We start from the raw sequence: 22,646 nt of genomic DNA, 5'->3' as shown, positions 1-22,646 counted from the left end.
ATTACGCATTTGGGGGGTTTACCTCTTCGTAATACCACGCCCTTTACGCTAAAGTATTTTTAGTAATTTCAACTATTTATTCTACGGCCTTTGTGATTTAGGGGTCATTCTTAAGGACTTGGGACAAAATTTAAGCTTTAGTGTAAAGAGAAAGGTATTGAAGAGGGGATAAACCCCCTCATATACGCAATACAAACATATGAATATGGAAGTTCGTTACGTAAGTTAATTCGTAAGTTACGTATATTTTTTACTAATGAAAACGTTCGTAAGAAATTAAAAATTTGTGTTGCCTTTTTAAGCAATCAAAAAATTGGAGGGCAACTAGGCCTACTCCCTCGCTCCTTTTTTCCTCAAAGTCTTCCAATTAACACTATGAGAAAACCATTTAGCCAAAAAAGAATTAATATGCAAATTTCGTTTCAATTATTTATGTGGGAGAGCCAAGATCAAAACATGTGGTAATTCAAAAAGTCCAGAAATTAAATAAAAAAACAAGTTTTTTTAACTAAAAGTAAGGAGTGACATCAAAACTTTAAACGAACAGAAATCACTTCGTATATAAAAAGGGCCTTTTCCTCTCAACGCCCCGCTCTTTACGCTAAAGTTTTTTACTATTTTAAAAAGTAGAGCTAAGAGAAAGATTCAAATATTAGCGTAAAGAGCGGGGCGTTGAGGAGGAAAAGCCCTTTTCATATACGGAGTAATTTCTGTTTGTTTTAAGTTTTCAATGTCGCTCCTTACTTTTGGTTAAAAAAAACTTGTTTTTTTAGTTCGATATTTCAAAAGAGCCACCGGTAAAGTTTTTTTTTATGTAATTTACTTTCTATTTGCTGTATTTCCGCTAAATGATTATAAATAGCAAGTCGAATTTATGCATCGAATTCATTTAGAATCTAATTTAGAATCGAATTTATTGAGAATCTAAAAATAGAATCTAGAATCTTAGAATCTAGAATAGAATCTAAGAATTCAATCAAGATTCTAGATTCTAATCTTATCTAGATTTTAATCTAATCTAGATTCTTAGGTTCTAGAATAGAATCTAAGAATTTAGAACTTAGAATTTAGAATCTAAGAATAGAATCTTAGAATCTTTATTAGAATCTCTCTAATCTTTATTTAAAATCGAATTTAGAATCGAATTTATTTAGAATCTAATTAGATCGAATTTATTATCGATCTTGCATCGAATTTATTTAGAGCTTTAATATAAAGAGTTCCACTAAGCTATGTTAAATCTCCTGTTTTTTTTTATGCAGTTAAGGAATCTTCTTACCTTTTCGGAATTACTGTTGATATTTTTTGAACTTTTGAGTATTATCTTTTGTTTAATTTTCTGAAGAATTTCGCTTGTAACGTTTACAAAATTATAAACGATACAAAGTATTTATAATAAGATGTTTAAATGCTTTCTGAATCTTACCCTGTTTATTAGACTTGATTTTATAGGTAAAAGTTACCATATGAGCTCATTATCAGAGAGGAAAGCTGAAGTACTCATTGATTCAAATCCATTTAAATTCCCGAAGTACACTCAGAAGCAGCTCGTTAGAATCTATCCTCATGGCACCAGAGTTAGGTCAACAAACTTTAACCCGGTAAAGTTCTGGAATTCGGGATGTCAAATTGGTAAGTTTCCCCAAAGTTCACAACAAGTATACTCATTTGATATTGAGGCAAAAAAAAAGAGACAGTAGAGTTCTGCGATCTTCGTTTTATTTTTTAGAAAAAAAGAAAAAAAGTTACTCCATCAAAAATTGCTATAGAAAAATGTGTTTTTAGTGTCCAAAACTAAGCAGCATTTAGATTTTTATGTATATCTTACCTTTGCATCAAGCTTCTTTCTAGTCGTAATTTCTATTGGGATTCCAACTTATTGCTGATTTTATGTTGCGGTATCTTAAGTCTTTAACTCTTTTAATGTGTTCCATTTCAGTTAATTTAATTATCAGATATCTATTTTGCAATGTTTAATTTTTTATTATTTTCAAACTGATTTATTGTGGTGGACGGTATTATTAGTATTGTGATTATAGTAGTGTGTAACAATAACAAATCGGTCTTGATCCAAAGACTCATAAAGCTTCATATGGGAAAACCATTCGTCCAAAAGATTTTACCCTTCCTAAAACATATTTTACTGTCCTCAGCTTATAGTTCGACTTTTTATGTCTTAAATTTTATTCTGTTATTCTGAATTTTACTGTTGTATATTGCTATTTATCAGCTGTTCAAGGGTTCAGAAGACAAATAATTTTTATATCATTCAGATATAATTAGACCGTCTTCTATTAGTTCTATATCGGATAAAAGCAGTGAAATATTTCTTATCATAGTCACTAAGAGGAAGAGGGGTGTGGTTAAGTTTCAAAACGCAAGAAAATGGCAAAATAAAAGTAATTCAAAAAGGAATGGGAGGACTAGTGACTTGTGTAAAAATGAGGGGTAATAAAAGACTTCTTCTGAACTCTCAAAAGTCAAACTTGTTTTAACTTCCTCTGTATATTCATTTTCTTTAACTAACAAGTTATATTTATGCTAAGTCTCCCTTTCTTTGTTACTTATCAAATTAACCACAACTTACTTTTTTGTTACTTACCAAATTATCTGCTGCTTGTTTTTGCTGGCCTCTTTTAGTCTTTTTGCTGGTATCTTTGTACCATTCCTTTGTCACTTGCCAGCTAAAAGCTTATTAATTTTTAGTGGCCTTGAACCTGCAAACACCCGATGAACCAACGAGCATAAATACAGCCATGTTCCGATTGAATGGACGAAGTGGGTATATGTTGAAGCCAGATTATTTGCTTTCGAAAAATGTTGAACCGTAAGTTACATTTCTCCGTTTTTCTGAAGTAAAACATAAAAAAAACTAACTGATGAGTTATTGTTTTTCAGCCTTTCTTTTTTCAGGTTATAACCGACATACAGTCTTAAATGGTAAAAATTGTAAAGACTCTCGAAGGTGTTCAAGCTTCTGAATTCAGACCCAGACCTTATTCAGGAGCTATGTTCTGGAGGGTGGATATTACTTTCGGGGAGGGGTATTAAAAAAATAAAAAAAAAACATTTTAAATGTGTTTATCTGTATTTTTACTTCGTTTTAGAAGTCGGAAAAAATTTCGGAGGGGGAAGGTCCAATCCCTTAGCTTTCTCCCCTCTTCCTGGATACGATCTTGGTTAAAACCCTTTTTATTTGCCCGTGTTTATAAAATGTAACATTAAGTATTAATGAATAATATGAAAAAAGCATGTTTAGGTACACTAGCCGTGGGAATTAATTTTATTGAGTTTCAGAAGTGGGGTGCAGATGCTTACAAAACGCTTACTTTTAATTATACTAGAAACAGGATAGAATCCAAAGTAAATGAAAATAATGATAAAATCCATTTCATGGAACGGTCCTATATCGTAATCAGGGTCGTATCCAGGTTTTTTTTTCAGAAGGGTTTTACAGAGGATTTTCGGGGAAAGGGGGGGGGGAATTTAAGAACGGATCAAAGCTTTTTTTGTATTCATATTTTTTTACATTTTAATGAGTTGGAAAAAAATTTGGTGGGGGGGGGTCAAACCCCCTAATACTCTGGATACTGCTTTGATCATAATATACCAGAAATTGCATACTAATGTAACTAAATACATTATTAACGGTCCACGTGGATTCAGAATCCCAATTCACCGTGTTTGTTTGATGAAAAAACGAAGGGCTATCCAAAACTGTTAGTGATGTACACTTTTCATTCAAACCTCCACACATAGGGCAAAAATAAGGACCAGCCTTTGATCTTTCCATCCCGATAAACTTTGTTTTTTAACCCATTGTTAAACTATAAGCCCTCATTTCAATTAGTAACTTTATTTCCTTTTTATTCAACCCCACCTACAAAAATTAAACTTGGATATACATCTAACATTAAACGATATTACATTCTCACAGCTAGAACACTTAAACATAAGAAATAGAAACTGTGAAAGCGAACAGCAGAAAAAAGACAAATGACTGAGAGTACTTCTTCAATTAGCTGCCTATCCTGGGCAATTTTTTTTCTATATTCAAGACGCCAGGTAAATAAAAGTATCTGATATACCGCTATTCTTTTACCTTGTTCCAGAAACCTCGAGGTTTTAAATTTATGTTGAACATTCTTTTGAAGGAGTCAACAGAGGGATTTACAGGCATAATGTCCCCAGGAAGATCGTTCTATATAGAAGGGCAAGGCTGGATGAAGCTTTTCCTCAAGTACTGGGTTCTTGGCGTGCCCCAATACCCCATTGTATTTTCTGGTTGAAGGGCCTTGAAACGGAGATTGGCACCGCTGGTTTGGACTTTCAGAGTCAAGTGTCGTGTCCTTTACCTTTTTTCTTCGCGAGTCCTTGAGTTAATTGCACCGAGCTGCGTGCCTTAGTGTTTGCCTTGATGGTTGGACAAAGGAGGGGGCACAATACGAAAGAGCTTGTCTTTGGGGGGCAAACTCATGCACTTTTAGAAAACATCCATCAACGCTGCATCGAACCTTTCATTTAGAGGATGGGTCGAGTCATGTCTAGAGACGCAGCCCGCCCTATTTGTTCTATTCCAGATCTTATGGTGTAGCGCGAACACCGTCTTAAGAGCGTCAGTATAAAGCCGGCATCGATATTCAGCTATGGGTCTGATGCAGGACTTGTAGGGTGGGATAATTGAGCTGGATAGAAGAAAATTTTTGCAGTGAAGAATAACTCCCAGCTTTCTTGCGCAGGAGGTTCTCACCCTATCAAGATGGAAAAATCTCTAGTCAGTGTGGCCCCTGAGAGTTTATTTTTGTCGTAATTATTTCATTAGGTATTGGGATTATAAATGATGGCTTTGATTAAAGAAAACTAAAGGCCACAATACCAGATATATGGGAATTTACTTTAATTTTTGACTGGGCTGCTTCACTTGCGACGTCTTCGAGAATTTCCATTGCACTGCTCTTAATATTTACTTATTATTAATATTTAATATTTGCTTTTTAAACGTATATACTACGCTTGAAAAGTAGATTTTATAATAATATTGCTACAAAATCTGAATGCCAACCGCACGAGTAATACCGTATACATAATAGGGAATTTTTTCTTCAAGACATTTCAAGATGTTTTATAAGACATTTTTCTTCAAGACGTTTCAAGCTATTTCAAGATGTTTTTTAAGACATTTTTCCGCAAGGCGTCTTTCAAGACGTTTCAAGACACTTCAAGACATTTTTCTTCAAGACATTTTTTAAGACCTGTTTAAGACATTTTTCTTCAAGCTGTCTTTTCAAGAAGTTACAAGACATTTCAAGACGTTTTTTAAGACATTTTTTCTCAAGACAATTTTCAAGATTTCTTTTGTTCTTACTTAATAGGGGAATATTTACTTATGTTAAGGATGACGTAATCTCGCGTGACTTGTTAGAGGTTAGAACCCATGGGGGAATCCTCGCTTGTAACTGAGTAGGTAAACACGTGGGGTGTCACATAATGACGATGCACAAGTGGGACGTAACGTAATACTTCAATTGTTTGTTTTTTAGTACGTTTTTCTTGTTTTTCTCCGGGAGGCTTTATAATCTTTAAGATTCTTGTCTGTACTAGGATTCGAAAGAGATTTACCCTCAATAGCATGGAGTAATAGACAGCTGGACTATTAGAGCCTTTCTAATATTATTATTTGGGTAATACTTCCTACGTTGTAAGCTGTTCCTTGCAAGGATAACTCCTATCCTGCTTACTAGAATGATTAAATGGATTGCGCGTTCCCATATGCCTGCAATAGTTGACATGCAGTGGAGAAAATCGACTATTAGATATTGGTTACATTTGATATATACTTGCATGTTAAGTAATGCTTTAGAAGGTACTATCAGATAATATTGGGGGTTGTTCTTAGCGTATTTTGTAGTAATAGTCTTTTACTCTATTCGAACTTAAATATGCTATTAAAGATTAAATAAAGGTGTCACGAACTTATAAAATCATGAGAGACGTTAAAACTCAACAAACGGGAAAACAAAACTGAATTGCTTAAAAAGAATAATATATAAGCAACAATAATCATGAATAAAAGAAAGGGGGGAACCCTAGAATGCAATTAGAGGAGAAGGGTTGTTATTAGAGGTAAATTTAAGCCATATTAAGAAATGGTTCTGATAGGCCTTAATAAAAAGGCATCATTTCTATTTCTTTCTTAGACGCACCTGCAAGAAAACAGAGACTCATTTTTGCATTCGTTTTTTTCTGAAAGGTTCTAATGAAAAAAAAACACGCTTCCTTGAGCTAAGACTATGCATATTCACGCCACTGCGACAATATTTGGCTTGCCTACCCTAGCAAGCAATTCTAGGTGGGAGGGTTGTTATTAGAGGAGTATTTAACCCATATTAAAATGTATTTCTGAGAGGTCTTAATGAAAATGCATTTTTTTCTTTTGCTCTATTAGACGCACCTGCTAGAAAAAAGAGACACATTTTTGTATTCACGTATTTCTCAGAGGTTTTAATGAAAGTGCTAGGTTTGTTTGAGCCAAGACTATGCATATTCACGCCACCTTGACCATATGTAGCTTGTCCACTCTAGCAAGCCATTCCAGGGGGGTTGTTATTGGAGATAAATTTAATCCATATTAAGATATATTTCTCAAAGGTCTTAACGAAAATACCTCGTTTCTTGGACCCGGTGTTAGATTTCAGTTTCCTTCCGCCGAAAAATCCTTTCAACACCTCCCACTTTAACTTTAAGCTAAGGACCATTTTAGTCTAAGCAATTCACGTCACCGTGGCAAACTATGGATGTCACACGGCACCCTCTGACACCCTTCATCATTCCAAAGGCATTTTTTTTTAGATATTTTAATGATAAAAATATGCTTTAAATCCATTGATATGTGGCTTAGCAATCCATTCCGATGGTGATAACCACATTAGCAATTCACACCATCGTGGCACACTTTGGCTGGCACGCGGCATTCTCTGGCACTCTTCATCATTCTTAAGACATTTTCTCTGGTGTTTTCTTGATAAAAATGCTTTAAATTTATTGGATCGTGCTTTCACAGCCCACTCTCAATGTGATACGAAAACACGATCCAATGGATTTAAAGCATATTTTTATCAAAAATACCCGAAAAAGTCTTAGGAATGACAAGGGGTGCCAGACGGCATTGTATGTCATCCATAGTTTGGTACGGTGGCGTGAATTCACCATGGGGAGTATCATGTTGGGGTAGATTTCTAAAACACAAATCAGTGAATTTAAAACGTATTTTTATCATTAGAATATTTGAAAAATTCCATTGGAATGACGAAGGGTGTCAGAGGGTGCCTGGTTCCCTCCATAGTTAGCCACGGTGACTTGAATTGCATGAACTAACCTGTTCTACAGTTTAAAATTGGGGTTCTAGGCGTTAAATGAATTTTGGGGCGGTGGGAAGCTGAAATCTAACGCCCTGTTAAAGAAATGAGGCTTTTTCAATTACGACCTCTCAGAAATATCTCTTAATATGGCTTAAAGTTTCCTCTAATAACAATTTCATTGGAATTGCTTGCTAGAGTGGACCAACCATATATCGTCACGGTGGCATGAATGTGCATAATCTTGACTCAAGGAAACCTGGCACTCCCATTAAAATCTCTTAGAAATAACCAAATGCAAAAATACGTGTCTTTTTTCTTGCATGTGCGTCTAATAGAGCAATAGATACAATGCATATTCATTAAGGCCTATAAAAAATTTCTCTTAATATGGTTTAAATTTACCTCTAATAACAACTCTCCCCCTGGAACTGCTTGCTAGGGTTGGCCAGCCACATATTGTCACAGTGGTGTGAATATGCATAGTATTGGCTTCAAGTAACGTGACATTTTCATTAAAACTCCTCAAAAATAACTGACTGTTAAAATCTATCCCATTTTTCTTGTAATGTGTAACAACACTTTCTACGTTATAACCTTTTCGATGCAATGAGAATCTCCTGTCCCTCTTATTACAATGATTAGATAGATGGCGTGTTCCCAATTGACTGCAATAGTTGAAATGCAGGGGATAAAATCGATTAGAAAAATGAAAATTCTCTATTACACAAAAATTTATTAAATCCTCTCAGAATTATCTCTTAATATGGCTTAAATTTACCTCTAATAACAACACCCCCCCTGGAATTGCTTGTTAGGGTTCCCACCTTTCTCTAATTTATGGTTCTATTTGCCTATATTTTATCCTTTATAAGCTTTTCACCTTTTATTTTCGCGTTTGTTGAGTTTCAACTGCTTTTTCTTTGATTTTAGATTTTACATCATTTGTGATGTTTTTTTTATCTCTGAGAGCACATTCAAGTTCCAATAGAGTTAAAGACTATTGCTAAAAAGTTTTGCTAAGAAAACTCCCCGATATTATCGGATTATACCCTCTAGACCATAACTTAACATGCAGGTGCACATCTAATGAATCCAATTTCTAGTAATCGATTTTCTCCCCTGCATTTCAACTATTGAAGTCACATGGGAACACGCCATCTATTTAATAATTGTAATAAGAGGGACAGGAGATTCTCCTTGTGTTGAAAAGGTTATAACATAGAAAGTGTTACCCAAATAATAATATTAGAAAGGCTTTCATAGTCCAGCTATCGAGCACTCCATTCCATTAAAGGGAGTCTCTTTCGACTCTTAAAGTGGACAAAAATCTCTAGATTATAAAGGTTCCCTGAGAATAAATGAAAAATGTATCGAAAGAAAAAATATTCTTAAAGAATTATGTAACATCTCGCGTGTGTATCGTCGTTACGTAACACACCACATGTGCGCCCTACTCAGTGACAAGGAGGGGCTCCCCCATGGATCTTGACCTCTAATAAGTCATGCGAGATTCCGTCATCCTTAACTTAGGTAAACATTCCCTTGTAACGTCAGAAGTAAAGAAATCCTGAAAAACGTCTTGAGAAAATTTCTTTAAAAGACATCTCTAAATGTCCTGATATGTCTTGAAAGAAGAAAAATGTCTTGAAAAAACGTCTTGAAGAAAAATATCTTTAAAATGTCTTGGAACTTCTTGAAGAACGCCTATTTGAAAAAGGTTTTCAAAATGTCTTGAAGTATCTTTAAACGTCATGAGAAAAGCCTTGAAGGAAAATATCTTTAAGAGCGTCTTGAACTGTTTTGAAACGTCTTGAAAAACGTCTTTAAAAATGTCTTTAAAAATGTCTTGAAATATCTTAAAACGTCTTGAAAACAGTCTTGAAGAAAAATGTCTTGAAATATCTTGAAACGTCTTGAAAAATGTCTTGAAAAAACTTCAAAACGTCTTGAAATGTTTTGAAACAAACACTCTATTACGTAACAAGAACCTACATTTTGAAGTAAACACTCTGTTATGTAACACACACCTGCATCTTTTAGAAGACATTCCCTGTTACGTAATAAGCACCATTTTCTTAAATAAAACTAATAGCACCGGTGTATAGAAGAAGTTTCTTCAAAAAAGTGTCTGGGTCGGGATTGGAAGGGACGGGGTAGCCATTAAACCTGAAAAGGCCTTACTACTCAGCACCACCAGTGTGGACTTTAAGAGTCTAGACTCACGCATCCTTTACTTTTTTCTTTCTTTCTCTTTTAAAAATCCAAATACTAAACGAAGACTTTGTTACAGGGCTTGAAGTCGGATTTGAGATCTAGCTCGTTTATAAAAAAAAAGATAGTTTGTATAGAATTATTTGCTTTTTTAAACTTTTTAGATTTATGTGTTCGTCGGTTTTTTATCCTTCTTAAAACGGTCAAAAATTAAGTAAAGCTTGGTATGTGCACATTTGTCTCATTCACACTGCAGCTAACACTGTAAGAAAAATAAGCTAATCAGGTTTTTGAAAATATCCTAGAAAGAAAAAATCCGTAAATTCCGCATCAAAATAATGTAATTTAGCAGCGATAAATATCCCGATTTATCGTTGGGGGCCGAAGGCTCTAGCTACTTATGATTTTTCCCGGGTAGGCACACAGCTTAGTAGCATGCAAAAACCAAAAGCTTTCCAGGGATAGAAAGATACTTTAATTTATGAATGAATTAAAACATTTAGAAATGTACACGACATTTTTCCATGTAGGCTATTATTCTTGTAGGTCAGAGAAACGGCTATTTGTTAAGATCATAAGTGGCCAAAGCCTGCCGTTTGTATCCGGGGAAAAGAATGATATTGTGGACCCTTACGTATCTATTGAAGTTCATGGTCACCCGGAAGATGAAGGCAAAAAGAAGACAAGATATGTTTCAAATAATGGTAAGAATTCTTAATACCGTTTGCAATCAAGGTTGTCACCTTTTCTCTTTTTTTTGTTTTCTTTGCTTTTGCATTAAATACAGATTTAGATGTACACAATTTCTAGCGGAGGGAATACCGTGCAACATTACGTTGAAGCTGAAGCTGGGAAGATCAATCTCTAGTTTTTGATAATTATGGATTGGTTAGCATTCTCCGGATTTTAATCCATAGCCTTTTAGCTTTCTTTGGGATCGATTTGCTTTTTCTGCCACAAAAAACAGAAACATCACGTAAGGAAGGGTACTATTTCCTTTGATACCACTGGCAATATAAATTTAGTCTTTGTTCGAATTAACCCTCGTCTTTTATTTTGGGACCATTGGTTTAATACCTTGACCCCTGAGAAGAAAAAAGACAACAAACACAAAAACTAACAAATGACCATTTTTCTGGGGAAAAATAATACGACACATATATAGCAGTCTGTTATTCTTTTTTTTTTTACGGCACTTGGTATTAACCAAGTGACATCTAGCAATCGCAAATTCTGTCTGTCTGTCGGTCAGTCTGTCAGTCTGTCTGTCCCGGTTTTGCTACTTTAGGCACTTCCAGGTAAGCTAGGACGATGAAAATTGGCAGGCGTATCAGGGACTGGACCAGATTAACATTAGAAATAGTTGTTTTCGCAATTTGACCATCTGGGGGGGGGGGATTCGGTTAATTCGGAAAAATAGAAAAAAATGAAGTATTTTTAACTTACGAACGGGTGATTGGATCTTAGTGAAATTTTTTGTTTGGAAGTATATCGTGTCTCAGAGCTCTTATTTCAAATCCCGACCAGATCCACTGAAATTGGGGGAGTTGGGGGAGGGGACCTATAATCTTGGAAAACGCTTAGAATGGAGGGATCGGGATGAAACTTGGTGGGAAAAATAAGCAGTAGTCCTAGATGCTTGATTGACATAATCGGAATGGATCTGCTCTTTTTGAGGATTTGGGGGAGGTTAATTCTGAAAATTAGAAAAAATGAGGTATTTTTAACTTATGAAGGAGTGATCGGATCTTTTTGAAATTTGAAGTTTGAAAGAATATCGGGTCTCAGTGCTTTTATTTTAAACCCTGACTGGATCCGGTGACATTGGGGGAATTGAGGAGGGACCTAAAATCTCGGGAAACGCTTAGAGTTGAGGGATCGGGATGAAACTTGGTGGGAAAAATAAGCACAAGTCCTAGATACGTGATTAACATAATTGGTATGGATCCATTTTCTTTGAGGGAGCTGGGGGTTGTTAATTTGGAAAAATCATAAAAATTGAGGTATTTTTAACTTAAGAACGGGTGACCGGATCTTAATGAAATTTGATATTTAGAAGGAACTCATGTCTCAGAGCACTTATTTCAAATCCTAACCAGATCTTTTGAAATTGGGGGGAGCTTGAGGGAGAAACTGGAAATCATGGAAAACGCTTATAAATGTCGTAGATACGTGATTGACGTAACTGGAGTCGATCCGCTCTCTTTGGTGGAGTTAGGTGGTGGGGTTCAGTGCTTTGGCGAGTTTGGTGCTTCTGGACGTGCTAGGACGATGAAAATTGTTAGGCGTGTGAGGAAGCTGCACAAATTGACTTGATAAAGTCGTTTTCCCCGATTCGACCATCTTGGGGGCTGAAGCGAGAGGAAAAATTAGAAAAATTAAGGTATTTTTAACTTACGAGTGGGTGATCGGATATTAATGAATTTTGATATTTAGAAGGACTTCGTGACGCAGAGTTCTTATTCTAAATTCCGACCGGCATTAAGCCTCTGATTTTCCTTTTAAAGCAATCTATTGATTCTTAAAATTTTGCTAGAGCTCATACCATATGATCTCTTGGCTCTTGGCTCTTTCGACCTTGTCACAAGTGCCATATGAGCTCTTAGCTCTTGTTCGTTTCACTTGTTATTAGTAAGAGTCGCTTTTTAATTACATTTTATTACCACTAACTGTTTCCTACAGTATGCTATATGTAAGTCAAGGCAATCCTCCCCCTGTAAAATTTTCCCTGGATATTTCCACTCCAGAAATCCCCCCTATTATAAATTCCCTCCCGTGGAAATCACATCCCGCTAAAAAATTTACCATGTACGAAAATCCCCCCATGGAAAATTCCTTCACATGGAAGATTCTCCCCGAAAAATCCCCCCCCCGGAAATTCCCCTCAGGTAATTTCCTCCATAATCCCCAGGATAATTTCAGATTAGAAGGAAAACTAAAAGTCCTGTTTTAAGCTAAAAGTTCTCTGTTTTAAGCCACAGGCAATGCTAAAGTGGTGCCTATAGTAAAGAGCCATAAGATTTCAATGTATTTTTATTTATTTATTTTTTCCTAGACAATCGTCATATGGAAGAGGGGTTCGTATAACTTCAGAGGGGGCTCATTTGCTTACAAATTGACATTTTTAGTGCTCTTTTTAAGAGTCAAAAGTGACCGGAGGGTAACAAGCCACCAAACAATTCGTTTTTCCCAAAGTCGTCCGATCAAAACTTTGAAAAGTTATTTTGTTCAAAATAGTCCGAAGATGAAGAGAACATGCTTCCAGGTTTTACAACACCCCTCCTAGGATTTGAGGCAAGGGTTATAGGTTATACAAATTGCCTATTGCTAAGATATAAGGTTTTTATTGGAAGGTTGGTCGTATAAATATTGGAGGGGGCTCAATCAATTGGAAATTGAAAGTTCTTTTGCCCTTTTGAGATTCCGAAATGATCAGAGGGTAACCAAACCGCTCCCACATTCTTTTTTCGCTGTTGTTAGGGAGTGGGCGGATGCCTCAAAAAGTGCCTTGTAATGCCAAAACATCCTAACTCTCATTGATCCTTCAGGTAAATAAAAAATTAATTCTAAAGGGGGGATGGCGCTGGAGGTAGAAATTGATATTCGATTCTTCTTGATTTCTAGGAGTATTTATGGTGTACGATGCTATTATGAAAGTAAAGAATACCATTAAATAAAAAAATTAGTAGAACTTAGTACAGAGGATGGCTGCCCCTTCTTCATCTCCAACCTCTCCTTCGTGGTTGTAGAAACTTCGGAATTTTCAGGGTGGGGGAGGAATTTTCCTCGGGGGGGAATTTCGAAGGGGAAAAGTATACTCCTGGCTACTTAGTTGAATTCTTGCACGTAGGCTCTATTATAAGTACCTCCCGCTTTTGTTCTCCGCAGGGAGGAATTTTCAGGGGGGGTTAACGCCGGTTCCATTATAGGTACCTAACACTTTTATTCAGTCTTGAATAATTTTAGTTTTCCTGTGCAAAAAGATTTTTTTTTAATCTTTTATATAGTTGAAGATGAATTCCTTTTTTGACTGTTTTATTTTTTTAATCTTTGCCTATGTCTCTTAAGCCTAAAAGTAACCTTTTGACATTTCATCCATGTGACACCGTTTTATTGTTTATATTAATAAACCTTAATTGTAAAGCCTCCTTCAAAGACCATGCCTTGCTCTTGATCAAGCAACCGATAGTGAGGGCAACTTGTATAATAAGAATGTCATACCTGTAAAAGAGTGAGCTATCTCGCGGAGAAAGCTGGGAAAGAGGTAAGTGCCTGTCATTAAAAGACCATTTAGTGCCAGAAAAACTGTATATTAGTATTCGTCAGATTACTTATTCTGTCACAGCTTGCTTCACCGTGGGACACAAATATTAAATGATTTCTACCAAAGTTGAGACGATGAAAGTAAGTCCTGCAACCTCACCAAGTTACCTGTTATCTTGTATGTTGGTAACATTTCACAGGCATGTTAATTGTGTGATGGCAGGGAATAGGTCATTACACCTCCTAGACTTCTATTCCCCCTCCCCCCTCCCTTGATTCATAAAAATTTCTTTTTGTGAATTGTCATTGAAAGCAACTGAGAAAACAATAAAAGCGCCCCTCCCCCTAGATTTTGAAATAAGGTTTATTTTGCCCCCTCTCATCGCCTTCGTAAATTGAGGTGAATTGTGAAAAAATAAATGCAAAAACGTTACATATTTTGAAGAATGGTAATAAAAAAAAATTTTGTTTTATTTAAGGATTAGGACTATGCCTATTTATTCTTGATTTTATTATAGACAAATTGCCAAACCTGTCGTCGAAATCAGTTTATCTATGGAAAAGCTGTATTTTAATTATATGTTAAACCTGATACTCTGCTGAAAAATATAAAGAACATGAAGAGGAAAGTAAAAAAGAGTGTGTTTATTTACGGAAAAATGTCAAAATTCCACACTATTATTGGTTCCAATTTGAGACTTATGGTACAGTTTGAATTTTACGGCTACTTTTGGTCCAGGATAGCGTTACGTGGATGCTGCGTTTCTAAAATGACTGTGATGCTTGTTCACCACGTTCGCCATGTGGTTTTCTAATAACAAAATTAAACCTTTTCCAGATCCAAATCCCAATTTAAATCGTTTGGATTCTTCCAAAGCCGCATCCTAGCTACGCTTCTGTTTTGATGAATTAAGAACTATTTTCTAATGAACAAATATATAAGCTAAATTTTAAACTGATTTTGCATAACGCCTTTTTTATCCTAGGATTTAACCCTTCCTGGAACGAAGACTTTACATTCCATTTAAAGAGGTCTGAACTAGACGTCATTGCCTTTGAAGTGAAAGATCATGACAAAAGAGGATTCAATGACCTGATTGGGGCTTATTATATCTGGGCTACAGCCGTCTCTCCTGGTAAGGTGTTAGTTCTTATCATTGTCATGAAGAAAAAAATCGTGTAATTTTGCCAGCATTTAAAATGAATCATCGCTTTTTTAATGGTAATTTTTTTTATACTTTTGAATTTTGAAAATTCTCTACATCTCAAATTAAAGCAATAATTGTTCAATAGCAATGGAAATTTCAAACCAAATTATTAGAAGACAACATTCTCCTGGTTGCAGAGTCTCTAACGTCTCAAACTTTTATCGATATTCGAAGAATTTTTTACACATAACTTTAAACAAAAACCATTATTTCGTTAATAGCTGTCATAAGAACCAATTATTTTCCTTAATTATTGTTAATTATTTCGTATAAGCTTTTAATTGTTTTAAAAAGCAGAATTGTGGTAAAGAATCAAACTTTAGCGTAAAGAGCGAAGGATTGCGGAGGGGACAACCCATTTCATATACGGAGTAATTTCTGTTCGTTTTAAGTTTTAATGTCGCTTCTTACTTTCAGTTAGAAAAACTAGTTTTTTTTATGTAATTTCTGAACGTTTTTGAATTAATGCATGTTTGATTTTTGCTCTCCACACATAAATTATTAAAATGAAATTTACATTTTAATTCCTTTTTTTGGCTAAATGGCTTTCTCTTAGTTCTGATCAGACGATTTTGAGAAATATGGGATGGGGAAGGAGGCCTAGTTGCCATGCAATTTCGGTTACACAAAAAGGCAACTATAAATTTTAATTTTTAACGAATTTTTTTATTTGTAAAAAATATACGTAACTTAGAATTAACTTACGTAACAAACTTTTAAATTTTTAAATTTTTATTATGTATATGAGGGGGTTTGTACCCTCGCTAATACCTCGCTCTTTACACTAATGTAAAATAGTTGAATAAATAGTTGAATAAATAGTAGAATAAATAGTTGAAACTACTAAAAATACTATAGCATAAAGAGCAAGGTATTTATCTCCTCCTAAATACCTCGCTCTTTATGCTAAAGTATTTTTAGAACCCCTCATATGCGTAATAATCTCTGTTCGTTTTAAGTTTCAATGGTACTCCTTACTTTCAATTGAAAGAATTTTTCCATGTTTATTTTTTCATTACTACTACTACTACTACTAATAAATCACTGCAGCACCAAGCCGCCTGAGGCCAACACAGCTACGCACGCTCCTCCTCCAACCTAATCTATTTAAAGCCTCCCTCTTTACACCCTCCCAGGAAGTTCCCATTTCCTTTAAATCCTTATTTATGACATCCTCCCAACCCAGACAAGGACGACCTGCTTTCCGTGTAGCCCCAGACGGTTGGCCAAAAAGGACAATCTTCGGTAACCTGTCATCCTTCATCCGTAGAACGTGGCCTAGCCATCTCAACCTTTCTTTCATTATAGCCCCAGAAAGCGGGATTGAACCACACTTTTCGTACAACCCACTGTTTGAAATACGGTCAGTCAGCCGGGTACCCAGAACAATCCGTAGGCAATTTCTCTGGAAAACATCTAGTAAATTTTCATCTGCTTTTCGGAGTGTCCATGCTTCAGAGCCATATTTGACCACTGTCATCACTGTAGCTTCCAATATTCTAATCTTGGTTTGTAGGCTTATCTTTCTATTCTTCCAAACTTTTTTTAACTGTGAAAAAACACCCTGAGCTTTAGCTTTTCTACTTTTAACATCTTCACTGCTCCCACCATCTTTACTAATAATACTACCAAGGTAACTGAAGCTCCCAACCTGATCAATCTTTTCGTTACCTAAGGTCACCTGTTCATCTTCACTTATTCCTAGCCTTAGTGACTTAGTCTTCTTAACATTAATTTTCAAGCCTATTTTAGCACCCTGAACTCGTAAAACCTCTAAAAATTCATTCATTTTGCTCACACTTTCATCTAATATGCTTAAATCATCAGCATAATCTAAGTCCAGGAGCGTTCTTCCTCCCCATTTGATTCCATGGTCTCCAATTGCCTTTCCTGTGCTCCTTAAGACGAAGTCCATCAAAATGATCCATATAAAGGGGGATAGAACACAACCCTGCTTAACTCCTGATTTAATACAAAACCAGTTGCTAACCTCATTTCCTACCTTAACCGCAGCAGTATTATTCTCGTACATAGCGCAAATCACTTTAATGTATTTTTCTGGTATACCATATAACGATAAGACCTTTGTTAACGCTGTTCTATCAACAGAATCGAAAGCTTGCTCATAATCGATAAAACTAAGGACCAAAGGTGTTTGACAACGAAGGGACTTCTCAATTATTAACCTAAGAGTGAAAACATCCTCTACACATCCTCTACCTTTTCACACATCCTCTACCTTTTCACACATCCTCTACCTTTTCTAAAACCGCATTGTTCTTCCCTTAAAACTTTGTCTACAGCATGTCTCAGTCTAAAAAGTATCATATTACTCAGTAATTTGCTACCTACAGAGACCAGACTAATGCCTCGATAATTACGACATTCACTCTTGTCACCTTTCTTATACAGTGGTTTAATTAAGGTTTTCCTAAAATCATTGGGTACTTCCCCTTTTTCAAAAATCATGTTCATAATCTTCAGTAGCTTATTCCTAACCTCAGAGCCACCATATTTAAGGAACTCATTAATCATACTATCAGCACCTGGGGCCTTATTATTTTTTAATCCTTCTAGTACTTTCGCTAATTCTTCCTCACTAAACAAATCTTCCTTCACATCCAAGGTATCACAAACTTTTTCATTTTCATCTATATCTTTTCCTGCAACTGTATCTCGGTTTAGCACATTCTCAAAATGTTCCACCCATCTTTCTTTAACTTTTTTCTTATCACTAATTGTGGCCTCATTTCTATCTTTAACTGGGACTAGTCCGGATCGGCTACTCCCTTTCAATTTATTAACATGCCAGTATAATATTTTACTATTATGCCGTCTAGCCGCATCTTCCAGATCCTCAGCAATTTTATCCATCGCCTCCATTTCACATCTCCTTAGTTCATATTTTAATGCTTTCTCCACTTTCTTTACATTCCTTTTGTTTTCATACGACGTATCGCTCAGATAATTCTTATACAAACCCCTTCTACTCTCTATTAAACCTAAAGCTTTTTCACTAATATTCCTAGTTGCTGTCTTAGCACTCTTCCCTAGGACACCATCAGCAACTTCACAAATTGTTTTTCTGAAATTATTCCATCCATCTTCCACATTGTCAAATTTTAAACCCTCAAGTTTAGTACTCAACTATTCCTGGAATTTTTTTCTCAAATTTTCATCCTGAAGTCTACCAACATCATAACTTTCCGGGAGGGAGTTACTCTTCCGAAATTTCAGCTTTAAATTAACCTTAGACACTACTAGATGGTGATCTTTTTTTATAGTAATTTTAGAAAATCCTGCGCCCTTTTCATTGAATTTCTGTTCCCCCATGACATATTTCTCCAAGTAAAGATCCTCCCACATAGCCCCATCCCCTCAACCCCACCCCCAAAACCAAAAAAAAAATCCCCTGAAAACGACTGTACACTTCCCAATAACCATTATTATATGTAAACACTGGTCGAAGTTTGTAACTTGCAGCCCCTCCCCCAGGGACTGTGGGGGAGTAAGTCATTCCCAAAGACATAGTTATTATGGTTTTTGACTATGCGGAACAAAATGGCTATCTCAAAATTTTGATCTGTTGACTTTGGAGAAAACATGAGCGTGGGAGGGGGCCTAGGTGCCCTCCAAATTTTTTGGTCACTTAAAAAGGGCACTAGAACTTTTCATTTCCGTTAGAATGAGCCCTCTTGCAACATTCTAGGACCACTTGGTCGATACGATGACCCCTGGGAAAAAAAAACAAAAAAACAAACAAATAAACACGCACCCGTGATTTGTCTTCTGGCAAAAAATACGAAATTCCACATTTTTGTAGATAGGAGCTTGAAAATTTTGCTATAGGGTTCTCTGATACGCTGAATGCGATGGTGTGATTTTCGTTAAGATTCTGTGAGGGGGTGGGAGTGTTTTCCCCTATTTTCTAAAATAAGACAAATTTTCTCAGGCTCGTAACTTTTGATGACAAAGACCAAATTTGATGAAACTTATATGTTTAAAATCAGCATGAAAATCCGGTTCTTCTGATGTATATTTTAGCATCAAAATTCCGTTATTTAGAGTTTCGTTTACTATTGAGCCGGGTCGCTCCTTACTCAGTTCGTTACCACGAACTGTTTGATTCCTGTCGTTAAATATTTTTGATGTTTTTCCCCCTTTGTTATGTAACTGTGATTTTTCTTTCAACCTCAGAGAAACAAGTTGACTGTTTTATCCACTCTGTCTGTAGAATAACACCATCAGCCTGTTTTTAAGTGCATTATTGTCTTTAAATATTTTTGACGTTTTTTCCCCTTTTTTATGTAACTGTTATTTTTCTTTCAACTGTAGAGAAATATATTGACTATTATATCCAATCTGTCTGGATAATTATGTCGTGAGCTAGTTTTTAAACTGGCTGACCAGTAGTGTTGTCTTTAATATTTGTATTAAAGTCTTTAAATATTTCTTAAATTTGTCTTGTTGTCTTTAAGTATTGTTGTCTTTAAATATTTTGATGTGTTTTTCCCTTTTTTATTTTATTCTGAAATACAAATTTAATCCTTTTGGGCTTATTTTGAATCAAATATCTTAATTTATCCTCCACAAATCTTTCTATGAATAAATGTTGTGCTTCAACTCTTTGCTGTGCTGAAATTTCGAAGTTGCTGCCAGATTTTAAAATATCAACAGCCAGTTTTTTAAACTGGCTGACCAGTATTGTTGTCTTTAATATTCTTATTAAAATCTTTAAGTATTTTTTAAATTTGTCTTATTGTCTTTAACTATTGTTGTCTTTAAATATTTTTGACGTTTTTTCCCTTTTTTATTTCATTCTGAAATACGAATTTAACCCCTCTAGGCTTAATTTTGAAATAAATATCTTAATTTATCCTCAAACAAATATTTCTATGAATAAATGATGTGTCTCAACTCTATGCTGTACTAAGATTTCGAACTTGCTTCCTCTTAGAGTTTGCATGATCAGTTTCTCGTTCAACATTTGCATTTTGTACCTTTGCAAATTTCACAACATATTATATACAGGGTCCATGTCCAGAGGAAATCGGAAACAGAATAGATTTAAAATTCAGTACTCCAGCTGAAACGTAACAGAAATTAAAATTATTAGTCCCGCTGATAGTACAGTTTACCCAGTGGAATTAGATTACTTCAATATAACCCTAAATTGTGGCCGGTTTACATTTTTAAAACTTTGAGGAATCACTACACTTTTTGTAAAAAAATTAAATAGGAACGAGAGCGATAAAGTTTAGCGCTTACATTAAAAGCTTTAAATGCAACAACTAATCGCATCGCTTACAGCTCAGTTCTAGAAAGGACTTATTACGAGTCAGATAAGTAAGACTCAAATATGATAAAATTACATCAAATCAAAATGGTTGTGTCAATAAGATTGTCTAAAAATTTAAAAATAGAACAACAATATTAAGATTATGCGGTAGATAATACTTAACTTTCTGAGTTAGACAATAGCGGCTGGTCCATTTTAAAATTCATTTTATTCAAACTTTACCATCCAGTGCACTTTGTGGTAGGGCAAGTCGTAGCGTGAGATTCCTACTAGGTGCAAGAGGGTGGGTAACCCCTTTTAAAATGCAAACTTCAGTCGCAAAAGGTGTAAGAGAGTGAGTAACCCCTTTTAAAGTGCAAACGTCAGTTACAAAAGGTGCAAGAGAGTGGGTAACCCACTTCAAAGTGTAAACCTCAGTTACAATAGGTGCAAGAGAGCAAGAGAGTGGATCACCCAATTTAAAATGCAAACGTCAGTTACAAAAGTTATGCTGAATCCGCACAGTAGCTCTGTGTTAAAAATAAGAAAAACATCTAAACCTTACACATTTCTATCGTATAGAGAAGAAGAAACAATCTAGGAATTGAAAATTTTAAAGACAGCAGGGTAGTTAAAACAAAGTAAAATATGAAAACTTTATGTTTTAACCAATGGCAAAAAAACAAAGCATTGATTTTTTGGACAATTCTCCTAATAGTTTTTACCTTGAACCAGTGGTGACACTGTTTGAACTCCTGAACAATACTAGTTGTCAATTTTCATTGCTTTGATGTGTTTTGCATGAATATGTATACATTATTTATACTTGTCTTTTATTTCAGGGTACAGACACATACCGTTATTTGATAAGAGTGGACGAGAGATCTTGGCAGCGTCTATATTTGTTCACATCAAATTTGACTAAAATATTTTTGACTATAATTTGACTAAAATATTTCTGTGATAAATCCATAATTTTGTATTCGCCCTGATTTTTTTCAATTGCTGTTGATTTGTCAAGGTCACTTGATTAGTGACAGTCTAGTGACATTGTCGTGAATTTTATACTGACTGCTAACAAAAACTTCAACTCCTACTTATATTCAACAAATGCTAATTTTTTTTTTCAGCTTGTCTATATTTAGAGGAGATACAAAAAGAGATATATTTACTAATGACAAATTCTGAAAAATCAAAATATTTGATTTTCTTAGAAGAAGAAAACATGCCTAATTTAATGCAATGCTTAAAATAAACCGTTAATAATTTTAAATTTAGTTATATTTTATCAAGTCTTTTTCGCCGCTAAGGGCCTGCTAGAACAATCTGACAACCCAGCTTAAATGGCTATTCCCCATAACCAGTGTTGTCACTGTCATGAAAAATGAGAAGGAGTGATCCGAGAGATTATTGGATTTTTTGATAGGAAAAAATCCAACATCAAGATAGTCCGAGAGGTTACCAGGTGCCGAACGTAACTTATTTTTTAAAAAGGACATGTCCGTGTGCAATTAAAATAAGCTCCTTATTGTGTTTCGATATTGTGAGGGTACTGCTGTTTCATTTGGCTTTACATGTTTTATATCAGCTTTAAATATTAATAAACTAACTCTTCGTATGATTTTAAGATGCTAGGTTTTGCTTCAAAAAGCCCCTACAGGAGGTTTTCGGGACATGCGCACTAGAAGTCGCTTTTGCAAGGTTTTCATTAAAGTCAAGCCAGGGGTGGATCCAAGGGGCGATCCCCCTCTCCCCCCTAGACGGGCTGAAATTTTTTTACTGCACTTACGGAAGTTCACGCTCATTCCACAGCTTTTCCACTATCAAGCTAGCCACGAGTATTTTTTGTCACCTCATAGCATAGCAACAGTTCACCCGGTAAATTTTAGCTAGTTCTCGCCTCCCTGTTCAATGTAAACATTGGAAGTGGGTGGGGTTGCGCAACGCAACCGGACCTGAAGTGTCAAAACAAACGTTTCGTTCCAGTGTATAATTAAATAAAAAAAACAAGTTTTTTTAACTGAAAGTAAGGAGCGACATTAAAACTTAAAACGAACAGAAATTACTTCGTATATGAAAGAGGCTGCTTCCTCATCAACGCCCCGCTCTTTACGCTAAAGTTTGACTCTGTCTCTCAATTCTTCTTTTTAAAACAGTAAAACACTTTAGCGTAAAGAGCGGGGCGTTGATGAGGAAGCAGCCTATTTCATATACGAAGTAATTTCTGTTCGTTTTAAGTTTTAATGTCGCTCCTTACTTTCAGTTAAAAAAACTTGTTTTTTTTTATTTAATTTCTGAACGTTTTTGAATCAATGCATGTTTTGATTT

At 35.3% G+C, this 22,646-nt stretch overlaps 1 protein-coding gene across 1 annotated transcript in view; it reads left to right on the top strand.

Moving 5' to 3' along the window:
• Positions 1–21,939, top strand: part of LOC136035550 (1-phosphatidylinositol 4,5-bisphosphate phosphodiesterase delta-3-like) — a 33,651-nt gene extending 11,712 nt beyond the window's left edge. Inside the window, exons 3-7 of the mRNA XM_065717409.1 lie at positions 1,453–1,632; positions 2,707–2,827; positions 10,116–10,273; positions 14,819–14,968; positions 21,161–21,939. Coding sequence (XP_065573481.1) covers positions 1,453–1,632; positions 2,707–2,827; positions 10,116–10,273; positions 14,819–14,968; positions 21,161–21,243 — 692 coding nt within the window. The 3' untranslated portion in view covers positions 21,244–21,939. The remainder of the gene's footprint in view (positions 1–1,452; positions 1,633–2,706; positions 2,828–10,115; positions 10,274–14,818; positions 14,969–21,160) is intronic.
• The last annotated feature ends 707 nt before the right edge of the window (positions 21,940–22,646 follow it).

The sequence above is a fragment of the Artemia franciscana genome, chromosome 14, assembly GCF_032884065.1.
Source record: "Artemia franciscana chromosome 14, ASM3288406v1, whole genome shotgun sequence".
Lineage (NCBI taxonomy): Eukaryota > Metazoa > Arthropoda > Branchiopoda > Anostraca > Artemiidae > Artemia > Artemia franciscana.
This window is presented reverse-complemented; position numbering and strand designations above follow the sequence as displayed.